A 14,305-nucleotide genomic window follows, 5' to 3' on the forward strand; every position below is an offset into this window, starting at 1 on the left:
AGGGGGTTGACATAATGTCGTCATTACCGATGTGTGGCTTTTGATTCGATTGTCCGTTTGGGTGTTATCATTTCAACATGTACGATAACGCCCACACGGACAATCGAATAAAAATTTGGATTGCATCTCCAGTGTATAGGATTGAATAAACTCCAAAAATGGTCTCGTCACTTTTTACCATATCTGCTATGGGTGCTCGTCGGGTAACACCAAGAACCATAGATTAATATTTACTTACATTAACACTTCTCAAATTTACATCTCTATAGATTTACCAAATTATTAACACTCATTTTTATGTACAACCGTGAAAATCAGAAACTCCAGTGCGAAGAACTTCTTTTAGTTATGGCCACTTAACCATTTTACCTATTTTGACATAACAAATGACATGTTCAATACACATTCACTTACTTGCCTTCCATTTGTCAGGGCATTTAATAAATATATCATGTACTTTTCCCTTTTATCTGGTGTATACTACAGTATGTCACCAATCATCAGTCATTGTACTGTGTGTATGGTAGGGACTTCAAGAATCATCCCCTGGTAGACCTTGTCAAGAGGGTCGAGAATTATTTAACTGTGATATTATCCAGCCCCCGACACTGGCGATCAGTTATGATGAAGGAAACCGCAGGCCAGTTACTACACAAATTTTGAAAAATAGGGACATTCCTGGGATTAAAAAAAAAGAAAGAAACAAGAGCTATTTGGCAACTCCCGTATAGTCTGCTTCAGCATTGTTTATTCAATATTTAGCTGCTTGCAAAACTCAAAAGGCAGCTTCTTTACACATGATTTCTTTTTACTTATTCATTGTAGTACATCTACCATTTGCAATATACATCATATTTCAACATGTTTCCAAGCTTTGTTTCTGCTAAACACTCTTCAAACTTTGCATCCATTTCTTCGCTTTGAGCTTTTGTGAAATGATTTTTCCAATCTCCAATTTCACCTTGAATAAAAACAGTATCAACAATTAGTAGTTTACTTTGATACTTAACAAATAGCTAGAATTGAAGGAAATGATAAAATTTTGTTAAAAAAAAACAATATTAATGGTTGACTTAATTTCTTTACATCAAACTGTACTATTACAGTATATTATGTAATTCATACCGCCCACATTAACGCCCTTTACTTTTCAGTACCAATAGACACAAAGCAACTTTCATCTGCCAACAAATACCTTGTTGGCACACAAAAGTTGCTTTGTGTCTATTGGTGCTGAAAAGTAACGGGCGTTAATGTGGACGGTTTCGACCATTCCATACCTAATGTAAATGAGTTCAAATGGCCAGCTTGTGTCTTTTTGTGTTGTAAGTTTGAATTCCCTGACTTCAGTTGAAATACTGTATGCTATTGTGGGGATCAAGTTACACTTCCAGCTTCACTACAGTTCTTGCTGTATGTTCACTATGCTTGCCATAATGTTACAGACCTAATAGAGATAAGCCAAACTTTCAAAACGATTCCATGAAATTTTTGCCTCACTACGCAATTGGATGTAAAAGATTGCATATTTTACTGGTGGAAGTTGGCATTACGTGTTCCCAATCCAAGCGCAACCACAGCACACAGCAGAATGAATTAACCATTGTCATATAAGCTCTATTAAAAGTATTCTGACAAACATAGTGTAGAATGGCATGCCACATACTGTAATCAGAAAGTGGAACTCTGTGATACTTTGGTCAGTACTTTACATTACTATGAAACCACCTATTCTGCATATAGCAGCTATGGAAAGAGGAACTTTAAAGCACTATGGGATAACGAAATGCGGAATGTCAGTTTGGTTTCAAAGGGCCACAACAGGTCAGGATCATGGTGAGCAGGATACACCAAGGCAAATACTGGATGGGGAATAAGGCAAAGACTTCCAGACACTAAAATATATGTCTGTGTTAATAAAATGTTGTCAAATCTATCTTGTCAAAATAAAGTCGCCTAGCAGTATTTGTGGGCTACATGCAAAAAACACGACAAGATGGGAGTTTTGGGGTGCTTCACTAGGAAGCGTTGCTGCCTTTTTCACTAGTGAAAGTTTAGAGAGAAAGTGTGTTGGTAGTGAAAAAATGGCGCTACCGTATAGGTGGTGGCCAATGGGTAAGTAAAATACTTATCTAAAATGTTTTTACTCCTTGATCCTTAGTCACTCCTTCATATTGCACTGGTATGTTATTTTCATAGACATAACAAAATACAAAATCTTAAAAAATAATGTGTAGTAAATTCCACAGGCTATTAATCCCGCTATCCAAAACAAACCAAAAAGAGATCATTTATTTTATTAAAAAAAGAAAACGGTGGATAACAATAAGAAACACAATAAACCTTGACCACATATCTTTCATTTTGGAATTTACTACACATTATTTTTAATATTATGTATTATAATGTGTCTATGAGAATAACATACCAGTGGAATGTGAAGGAGTGACAAAAGACCAAGGACTAAAAAGTTGCCTTTATGAAATACTGTAAGTAAATTACTTACCCATCGGTCACCAACTTTGTTCACTCTCTCACCTATATACGTTAGCGCCATTGTTTCACTACCAACACATCTTTCTCTCTACATAGAAATAGCGTAATGTTTGTATAGACTCAACAAACAAGGAGCGCTTATAAAATAACATAATGCAATTTATTAAGACTACATATAAAATAGCAATAATTACTGCATAAACATTTGTAACCAAAAATAAAAAAACAATAAAAACATTCTAAGATGGCAGTGAATGAAGCATAGCAGTTTAGATGTAATAAAAAATGAAGCGTAAATGAAATTAGCAGAGTTGAGGTCCATATATTGATGGAATAAAGCTGGTAAATCCAGAATCAGTGGGAAGGATTTTTTCCTAAAAGCATGAAGTCCACAGCTGTAAATAGAGTGGAGTGGGGACATTATGCTCACCCCTGACCAAAGATTAGTTCTCACCCGCTGCAGGTATTGACCGTACTTTTCCGTCGATGGCAGTGCAGACGTGTGAGCTCCAGGCAGCTGATCGGTTTCCCCTTATCAATGAACAGGTGAGATGGTATTTAAACTGGTTGTGGCCAGTTTAAATACCATCTCACCTGTTCATTGATCATTTATACCTCCTGAAGAAACTGCTGTTTACTGTGGCAGAGAAATGCATTGAGGGCTACAGAGTTTGAGTGTCCGCCCGGAGCTAAACAGCAATTATCATTTGAAGTGGATACGTCCTCCCCCAGCCACCCGCTGCATTAGAAACATTTAACAACTGACTGTCACTTTGTAACAAGCCCCATTAGCAGACTAGGTATCCATTGTTATCATTATAAAGTCCAACAATTTTTAATCCTTTGTTTACCATCATGCATTGCAAAACCTTCATTTCCTGTGCAACAGGATAAATAGCTCTCACCCACACTCAGCTCACACACCTTGAAAAAGACCGACACGGTTGAAACGTCGTTGGTGCATGCTGAGCGTGGATTTACACTTTTAAACAGGTTTTTTTGACCATCGTAGGGTATTTCTTTGGGGGTTTTTGCATACAGAGGGGATTCCGGACTACCTTCTAGTATTTGGAGATTTCTTTCAATCTTATCTCCCGATACCCCCAGCCTTTTGCCCGACGAATAAGGTCAAATTGTAATTACCTGTATTTTTAACCTTTTTGACTCATGTCAAATAAAAACCTTTTTTTTCTTATAAAAATTTACCGTTTTGGACCATTATTAAAGACCGCTAAAGATACCTTTATATGTGGAGAACACCTGCTGGACATGTGAGTGAGGTACGCTGTACCTGAAATCATACAAAGATACCATTATATGTTTATTTTCACTATACATTATGTGAGTTTCGGTACGTCCTGAACCCTGAGAATATTGGTGGTGGCGAGAATCTATCCTTTCTACTATCAAGCCCCTCATTCACAAGGGTTTCATTTTCTGGACACCTTTATTAAGACATTTCAATAACTTTACTACACATTGGTTTTTTTGTTTTATATTTTTGTTTTCACATATCAACTGAGGATTGTCTGAGGATTTAAAACATAGACGGACAGCTGATTGAGAACATCTAGAAGAATTCACAAGTATTGTTGCATCCACCATTTTATTTTATTTTATGTAACATTTATTGTTTATTGTTCATGACCTACATTCTGACCAAACTTTCCTCCCAAATTTTGGGCGCCTTTGATCACATTCCCTCACCCCTTTTCTCCCAATTGTATTTTCACCTGTGTTGTGGGCAGGTATAGGGATGTGATTGGGCTGACCAATCCCATTGCGCCAGAGTTCACTCTTTTTTCTTTTATCGTGGACTAACCGTTTACCCCCTCCTGCATACCTACAGAGGGGGAACCGATCAGCTGTCTGGAGCTCACACGTCTGCACTGCCATCAACAGGAAAGTACGGTCAATACCTGCAGCGGGTGAGAACTAATCTTTGATCAGGGGTGAGCATAACGTCCCCACTCCACTCTATTTACAGCTGTGGACTTCATGCTTTTAGGAAAAAATCCTTCCCACTGATTCTGGATTTACCAGCTTTATACCATCAATATATGGACCTCAACTCTGCTAATTTCATTTACGCTTCATTTTCTATTACATCTAAACTGCTATGCTTCATTCACTGCCATCTTAGATTGTTTTTTTTTTGGTTACAAATGTTTATGCAGTAATTATTGCTATTTTATATGTAATCTTAATAAATTGTATTATATGTTATTTTATAAGCGCTCCTTGTTTGTTGAGTCTATACAAACATTACGCTATTTCTATGTTTAGGCATCCAGTTTGCCATATACAGTAGGAGCAGCTATAAAATAAAATAAATTATATAAAGGTGCTTTTTTAATTGCTAAATTATTTTTAAGTGATATAGCGCCCGATTCTTCAGTGGAATCTATTTCCCTGTGATACTATTGAGCATTTCTCTCTACATGCAAAAGCAGCTAGTATGTAAAATATAAAATGTATTTGCATACTCTGCATTGCAATATGGTTTGTCCATGTGCACTGTTATACGTGTTCTTTTTTGCTTAACTCCCACTTAAAAATCAGGTCCATTGTCTGAGCTATGGGGTTTTACTTGAAAAAAAAAGCTGTGTAACACCACATTTGGTATATAGTTACCAGCTTGCTTACAGTTTTTAATATGGGATGTAGTTATGTGACCGGCAGTCAGGAGACCGCTGGTCACATTACCGATGGCTACATCCCGCCACCCTCTAAATTTCAGAGTCGGCATGCCGTCTAGCAGGGACTATTCCCACTCGTGGGTGTCCACGACACCCATAGAGTGAGAATAGAACCTGTGGCAAGGGGCTTGTTGCGCAGTCGGGATCCCGCTGTCGGTATGCTGACAGCCGGGATCACTAGCGGCGGCCATGCTTACCCAAACCTTTTATATGATCACATCTACTGTATTTACAAGATTTATCTAAACTTGCAAAGCAACACTTACTGTATGGCACTTAATATTTATGTAAATAAATAAATAAATAACAATACATATTTAATTGCAGAAAAAATGGAATTATTACAGAATTCTTAAAAGTATCATATGTTATCTGAAATAGCTTAAAGTGTAGAAAATGGCTCACTTGTGTTAAAAATAATATAATTGCAAATTTTTTTTTAATTTACTCTTACAGTATATGATCTTTTACCTTTTCTAAAGAGAACTTTTGCAAAATCCCCATGCGTTTCATTGGAGTTCTCCTTCATAGATTTGAATGTTCCTGTTTCAGCGATTAGCTTCACTTGTTCCTCAGTCAGAGAGATCCTAAAGAATTCTGAAATTTTCTTAACTGAACCTTCCAAATCCTGCACATGAAATTCACTTTATGAACATGACGTACCATTGTACTCTGTAATGTAGATATACATTGGCAAACAATCAGATGTTTGGAAGTTCTTCATTTGTTATAGTTTTTATCTTAACAGCGCTTCCCGCAAATCTAGTGGATTTGTAACTTTTGGTCTTTGCTAGGAAACATAATAAGGCTTTAGCAGGGTCAGATGTTGGTCCCAACTATTTCTCTAAATGGCAAATTTAGTCATGCTGTCAACTGAAAATCCAAACTCATGATTTTAGCAATTAAAGCAGCGGGTGTGTTGCCAAGTTGGAGTTGCATAACTGACAGTGATCATGAGAAGGTAAGTGAGGTTTGTACTGCTAATTTATGCTGTTCTTCTCATGCCCACACATAACAAATTGATATAGTTGCAATCCAAATCCTTGTAACTCCACCCACAAATACACATGCACACATTCTCACTTCATGGCAGAAGGCATCTTATAGTGTGTAACTTTATTATATATTATTGTTAGCATCATCCTCTATTTACTGTATATAGAGCCTCAAAATTCTGCAGCTCTGTACAGGGAGAATTATAAGAATACACTCTGAGTAATAAAATAATTAAGCAGAAAGGGAGAGGGTCCTGTCCAGGGGTTCAAGTAGTCCAAAACAGAGCGGACCTGCGTTCTGTCACCTCCAATTGTAGGCGGAATCAGTTCCGCCTCCGCCCAGCCACCTACTTAGTTCCCTCTCCTCTCCAGGACCACTTCAAACCCTCTTCCTGTCCACTTTTACAATCTATAGTAAATGAAATATGAGGGCTCAGTCAATGCATTTGTGATACTGTTTGTATGTGCTAGTTAACACTTGAAAAAAACATTACAGTTAAAATGCATATTTTAATACCGTGCAGAGACCCTACGATTAACAATTAAAAACAATTCTACAGTTTTCATTCATTGATGCATATTGTTCCATTAATTGAATTGAATGGACGCCTGCTCAGTGCATCAAAAACACAAAAAAAAATCTGTTTTTTAAGATTTATGTGAATGAATCAAAATGTACAAGTACTTGTTTTATACATGAGGTCCAGCCACCTACTGAATATATCACACTGCATTATCACGTGCTAGTTACTGCTGTTTGAACAAGTCAACCAGCTGGTTTACAGAACTAAAGTACTGTTGAGCAGAGCCTGATAAGATATAACACAGGCAACTACTGTTGAGTAATCTGTTGGGAACTTTGGATTTCTATGTAATGCTGTGCACTGTCCACACAGACAGCAATTAAATACAAAGTACAAAATAAACTACGTAAAAACATGTACATGGCACAGAGCTCAGCACATTTTATTGGCAGTGTTCTCATGTTCTGACTGACTGACAGCCACATTTCAAAAAAATTAAAGCTGCTCCAATATTTTAGGATCCTTTACTCAGTTACTTACTTGTCCTATAAGCCTATAAAAAGTTAAATGCATTGTAGTGTGCTGAACAGATTTTATCGCTTGTTAACTTACCTCCTTCATATTTTCGAAGGTCATCAACAAAACTTTTTCATTTAGATGTTTGTTCCAAGCAACAGCATGATCAAAATAAGATCCCCATACAACTAAAATCAATTACAAATGGATGATTAATTCTAAATAATATTTTATCTATTTTAACATATAAATAATTTTGACTTTTTAAGATTTAACTAATGAATTGAAGTTGGCTAGTTTTTGCAGAAAACATCTACTTTTTATGTACCACAGTATATGTTTTATAAGTATCCCCTTAGAATTTTTGTATATTATATTCTTTCCTAATGTGCATAGTGTTAATTGAGTTTAATTAACATGATTATATAGCACTTGGATTTATTTGAAGAACACCATGTATTTGAAGAACTCCATGAGATGCACATTTCAGATCTAAACTCTGCTCTAACAGAAGCAAAGCTCCACAACTCTAACATCTACACATGTGTCCTGGATCTTCAGAACTCCTATGCCTACTCCTCCTGTATCCTTGGACTCCACAACTCCAACACCTACTCCTGTATGCAGGCCTCCACAACTCTACATTCTCCTATAACATGGAATTCCTTATCTCCAGAACATAGTCATCCTGTATTCAGGATCTCCACAATTCCAACACATACAGTACTCCTCGTGTATCCTGAAACTCCAGCACTTAGTCATTATGTGTTCTGGGTCTCCACAATGCTAGCATCTATTTCTGAATCATGGGTCTCCACAACTACACAATTTACTCATTCTGTATCCTTGGACACCACGACTCCAACTCCTATTCCCATATTCTACTGTACCTTCTCCTTTAACCTGGACCTCCGCAACTCCAGAACATAATCATCCTGTATTCTGGGTCTCCACAATTCCAATACTTTCTCATGTATCCTCAAACTCCTTAACTCCACTACTTAGTCATCCTTTATTGTGGGTCTCCACAACTCCAACAGCTACTCCTCCTGTATCCTGGGACTCCACAACTCCAACACCTTCTCCTGTATTATTGCACTCATCAATAGAGTACATGATCACTATACATTTTAAAGGGAGTCAGTGCTGAAAGTAGGGTGGTATGGGATGGTACGGAGTACCATTTAGAAATATGGTGGTGGTACGCAGTACCACCAGACCACCACCGGCGCCACAGGGTCTCTGTCTGCAATGAGCATGCAACCCCTGGCAATAAACAAGAAACCCCAGAAAATGAGCATGTAACACCTGGCAATGAGAAAGAAACCCCTCACAACGAGCATGTAGGGTAGTAAGTCCTACTAGAAGCATTATGTGTGTAAGCGACACTGCAGGGGGCATTATATGTGTAAGCAACACTAGTGGGGGATTATGCATGTAAGCGGCACAGCAGGGTGCATTGTGTGTGTAAGCGGCACTACAGAGGGGCATTATGCATGTAAGTGGCACTACAGGGGGCATTATGCATGTAAGTTGCACTAAAATGCCATAGGGGTGTGCAAAATGTATAATTATGCCCCTGCATGTATAGCGTTACCCAGAAGTGCCGGGAACGCTGGCGCCACCAGCAGAAGATAAAGAAAGCTGCATCTTTTGCCATGAAAACCCTTGCAGCAATTAAATAGAAGCCTTACTGTGCGGCATAATTTATAAGGGGCATTTTTGTGTGTGGGACATAAAAAGATGTCAGTGGCATAACTGTGTGTGGCATATTATGTAATAGGCATTACGGTGTTTGGTGTAATAGGCATTCCAATGTGAGGCATAATGTGTATTAGACATTACGGTGTCTGGCATAATGTGTAATGGGCATTATGGTGTGTGGCATAATGTGTAATAAGCATTATGGTGTGTGGCATAATGTGTAATAAGCATTACGGTATGTGGCATAATGTGTAATGGGCATTACGGTGTTTGGCATAATGTGTAAGGGGCATTACGGTGTGTGGCGTAATGTGGCCATGACCCTATTGTCATGAAGCCACTCTCCTAGTTTTGTGTGACCATGCCTCCTCATGACACGTGACCATGCCCATTTATAGTTTTATACCATCACTACCACTGAGAAAAAATTTCTATTTGCACCACTGGAGGGAGTATACCAAATGGAAATGGAGAACCCTATAGTAGTGCCACTAAACATAATCCAAGCTCATTAAGCAAAATGTAATAAACAAAATTTTACTTCTGCGGAAACGTTGGATCTTCCCCAGCAAAACATGTCAAGCACCTTACTGTATATTAATTTGGAACCTTGTTGGAATTATCTTCCATCCACCAAAAACAGCTACTGAGTGCCATCTCTGACAAGTTAATTGGACCCCGTGGTCATCTGTCAACTATGCAAAGGTTGTTTTGCTAAAAGTTCCAACAGAGGACCTTCTTCACCTGGTAATCAGAGCTTTACCTTTCTGGGCATTACATTGGATGGTGTCCATCACCTTCAAACATAGACTGTTTCTACTATTGCTAATGTAAGTGACTAGGAGAATTCTTATCATCTGCAGACAGGTCGACCTGAAGAACTGTTTTTTTCCCAAAGGCCCATTGATGCTCAACATCTTCCATCATAGATTGAGCATTAGAATGTTTACTTACATGTTTAAGATATTTTTATATACAATTTTTATATTTGCATTAACATGCACTATGTATAAATTGATTTATCCTACTTGCACTGCTACCTTTTTTAATTTTAGGGGTAGATTTCATTAGCAATATTTCACAATGAGGGAAAAAAAAGTCAGTGAATAAGCAGGAAAACAAACAAACAAACAAACAAACAAACAAACATTATTTAATTTGTTTCATTAATACAATACCTTTTCCAGCCATGAAGTCTGGGAAAAACTCATCCCAGGAGTTGTAGCTGGGAATAAGCGGATTGTTTTTATAGAAATGAAACATTGATGCTGCTGTATCTTTTGGATTCCGAAACACCACAAGCATCTGTCAGAATACAGAAGAAACACTACAGTACATTTGTATTTTGTTAAAGCAGTTGGAGTGTCCCTCCTCAATCTGCCCTGATACACTAATCAAGTGTAACCAAGTGGAAAATGCATTTTGATATGATATATAACCGGAAATACTGTTTTGTTTTATCTATGACTAATTATTAACTTAACTCTTCGACTTTACTTTCCATATCGCAGTGTTACACCCTTGTGTCCTGATTTTACCTAGGACACATGCTCCCTCCTCCCCATCTAACCCGCAATGCTTCTTTCCCAATAATTCAGACTCTTGGTTAAGTCATATGAGTGGGAATAGGTTAATGCTTTACATTGCTTGACATGAAGTACAGAGTGGATATTATGGTCTGAGCTAACCTCTGTTTATATGAATGTCTCAGGTTTTATAATTCCAAATTATGGGAGCATTAGTTGAGTATTGACAATACACATTCGTCGTACCCTACATTACCCTGCATTACAAGTCCGCAAACGAATAACATGATCAAAATATGTGTTGACCATGGAATAAATACAAACACATACTAGATTGGTGAGTCGCTGGAGTCAGAGATAACATTTTCAACAAATATTGCAATGTGTATTCATAACAGCAGTTTACCTGGTACAGCATACTGTCACACATTACATTACTGTATATCACAGTAGCCTACAAGTATGCAACTGCACTGTCACATTAGCGTGTTTTAGCCAAGGGAACTCAGACATTTTTCTCTGTTTCCTTGCAAATGGCAGGAAGCAAAGGGTTGTGTTCCTGTCACAGATGAGCTGATACAGTATGAACAATGATGACAGAGCTTATACGGTCATATTTATTAACAATTTTGTTACTAAAACAATGTTCACACCCTTTTCACGTTATTTTGGTATCTCCTGAATGTTATAAAGGGCTTTTGGAGCGGTTTTTGTGAACAGCTGCTCCAAACCCTTTAATTCAGTTTTTTTACTTAGAATGGGAAATGCAATCTGGACGAATTTACAAGAAAAAAAATGTAAAAAATACCGCAGTGAGCCCTGTGATAATTACGCCATCTCCAGATAGCGTAATCACAGGGCCACTTTCCTTGCATGCGATGATAATAATAATAATAATAATAATAATAATAATTTTATTTATATAGCGCTCTTTCTCCAATAGGACTCAAGGTGCTTAACAGATACATAGCATAATATAGTACAGAAAATAATGAAGTACATTTTCATAAAATACAGAAGCATGAAGATACTAAAAGGGACACTATGGAAATGCTTGAGTAAACAGAAAAGTCTTGAGTCTACTTTTGAAGGATTCTATAGTTGGGGCCTCTCGCACTGTGCGGGGAAGTGAGTTCCATAGAGTCGGAGCCGCATGACTAAAAGCTCGACCCCCAGATGAATTACGGTAGATTCTAGGTACTGCTAAAAGTCCTTCATCTACAGATCGCTGTAATCGAGTGGGGCAGTATGGGGTCAGAAGCTGCTTCAGGTACCTTGGGCCTTGGTCATGTAATGCTTTGAAACTCAGTAAGCCAATCTTGAAGATGATTCGCCATCGTACAGGCAGACAGTGAAGGGAGTAGAGGATGGGTGTTATGTGGCTAGAACGGGGCTGGTTGGTTAATAGCCTGGCAGCTGTGTTTTGCACCAGCTGTAAGCATTGCAATTCTTTTTCTGGTAGACCAAGGTAGAGGGCATTACAGTAGTCTAATCGAGATGTTACAAATGCATGTATGACTTTTGGCATATCATCTGAGGGAATTAAGTGCTTGATTCTGGCTATGTTCCTCAGGTGAAAGAATGAGGATTTGATTGTGGCTGATATCTGATGTTTAAGTGTCAAGCCACCATCCAGGACAACGCCAAGATTCCGCACACGATCACTGGTCTGTAATTCTGAATCCCCGAGTGTAAGTCCAGTTGGTTTGCTATGCTGCAGTCTTGCCCTTTGATGTTGCGGTCGTATCATAAGGACCTCTGTTTTATCCGGGTTCAGTCGCAGCCAACTGGCGCTCATCCACTCCTATAGTTCAGTTAGACAGCCATTTAGGGTTGCTATTGGGTTATCAGTGCCCGGAGCAAAGGAAAAGTACAGTTGTGTATCATCTGCATAGCAGTGGTAGACCAGGCCATGGCGCCTGATTATTTCGCCCAATGGGAGCATGTATACTGCAAAAAGCATGGGGGATAGTATAGAACCTTGTGGGACACCACATGGCAATGGCACTGGTGGTGATGAGTATAATCCAGATGATACTCTCTGTGACCTGCCTGTGAGAAATGATTTGAACCAGCTTAGGACTGTGCCATCCAGACCACAGAAATGTATCAGTCGCTCAATCAGAAGCCCATGGTCCACGGTATCAAATGCTGCCGAGAGATCCAGAAGGATTAATATTGAACAGTCACCTCGGTCTCTTGCCATCAGAAGATCATTTAACACACACACCAGGGCTGTTTCAGTGCTATGTCTTCTCCTGAATCCTGATTGAAATGGATCATAAATATCATGGGTTGTCAGGCGGGTTTCCAGTTGATTTGCAACGACTTTCTCAATAACCTTTCCTAGGAAAGGAAGGTTTGATACCGGTCTGTAGTTGGTCATGCAGTCGGGATCTAAATTAGGGGTTCAGGAAAAATGCCTGTCTGCAAAGAGCATTGAACAATTTTTGTAAAGACAGGACCAATTATATCCATACAACCTATTAGAAGCTTGGTTGAGGCTGGGTCCAGATCACAGGTGGTGGGACGCAAAATCCGAGCAATTTCAGCAGTGTCCTTTACATCCACTGGATCAAAGCTGGTCCATGAAGGCAGGTAGCTTATATTGGCAGGCTTTGTAGATTGGCACTCCTTTGATGGCACTGTGGAGATTCCAGCCCGGATGGTGGATATTTTATCTGCAAAGAAGTTTGCAAACTCATTGCATCTTGCCTGGGAGAGGGTCTCATCAGTTTGCAGGCATGCTGGCTTGCAAAGCATCTCCACTGTGCGGAAAAGTTGAGCTGGCCTATTGTTTGCTGCTGTGATCTCATTTGACAGGAACTGTGCTTTCTTACGAGTGATTGTCGATTGATATTCTTCGTTATGCTTTATTAGTTTTATTTTGTAATCCACTAGGTTAGTCTTCCTCCATCGTCTTTCCAGTCTACGCCCCCTTTTCTTGAGCTCACTAACACTGTTGCCGAACCATGGAGCTTGACGTTGTGGTTTACGAGGTCTTAAACGCACAGCGGCGATAATATCAATTGCAGCCATAACATCCCTATTATAATAATGGACTAGGGAACAGGGATCTTCACAGGCACCCAGTATAGCAGAGAGATCCAGATTTGCTGCAAGAGCCTGGGGAGTCATACCCCTCCTTGGACGATACCTGGTCAACTCCACGGGCAGAGATCTTAATTGAGGGGTTGCAACTGAGAACCAGAGGGAGTAGTGGTCTGACCAGATGACTGGGTTTATTTTTAGGTCAGTGACTGCTAATCCAATCTGAAAGACAAGGTCGAGAGTGTGACCACTTTTATGTGTGGCAGAGGGAATGACCTGTGTGAAGCCCAGACCATTCATTGTGCACAGGAGGTCTTGGCCAAGGCATGAGAGCTCTTCATCCACCCATGCATTGAAATCCCAGAGGATGAGCCATCTTTGATGTTCCAGAACCAGACCAGCAACAGTGTCTGCAATTTCTTGTAGAAATATCTTTCCATCTCCAGGTGGCCGGTAAATGAGAAGTGATAACTGATACATCCGAGCGATATACAGTACTCAATTATCGCATTGCGGATTGGGCCGGTATTATCACAGCACATCCGCATCCTCAGATGTGGATGATGATAAATTGGCCCCATAGTGTCTTATTGAATAAAATGGTGTCATTTATACTAAGGTATCCTAAACTGCTGAAACCAGATACTTGCTTTGTGGTCTAAGCTGCACTAGATAAATGACAGCTAGACCCTTATTGGTTGATTAATTTGTGTACATAACACAATATCATATAATAATCCAGTCTGACATTTCCCTTAGGGTAACAGATCATGCAATACACTCAACAGTGCAAA

General features: G+C 39.0%; 1 protein-coding gene across 1 annotated transcript in view; it reads right to left on the reverse strand.

Annotated features, from left to right (window-relative positions):
• Positions 1-710: 710 nt before the first annotated feature.
• LOC134910165 (sulfotransferase 6B1-like) overlaps positions 711-14,305 on the reverse strand; it is a 51,083-nt gene continuing 37,488 nt past the window's right edge. Inside the window, exons 4-7 of the mRNA XM_063917890.1 lie at positions 10,113-10,239; positions 7,327-7,418; positions 5,667-5,823; positions 711-961 (exon numbers count right to left, since the gene is read on the reverse strand). Coding sequence (XP_063773960.1) covers positions 831-961; positions 5,667-5,823; positions 7,327-7,418; positions 10,113-10,239 — 507 coding nt within the window. The 3' untranslated portion in view covers positions 711-830. The remainder of the gene's footprint in view (positions 962-5,666; positions 5,824-7,326; positions 7,419-10,112; positions 10,240-14,305) is intronic.

Source organism: Pseudophryne corroboree, chromosome 4, assembly GCF_028390025.1.
Source record: "Pseudophryne corroboree isolate aPseCor3 chromosome 4, aPseCor3.hap2, whole genome shotgun sequence".
NCBI classification, from domain to species: domain Eukaryota; kingdom Metazoa; phylum Chordata; class Amphibia; order Anura; family Myobatrachidae; genus Pseudophryne; species Pseudophryne corroboree.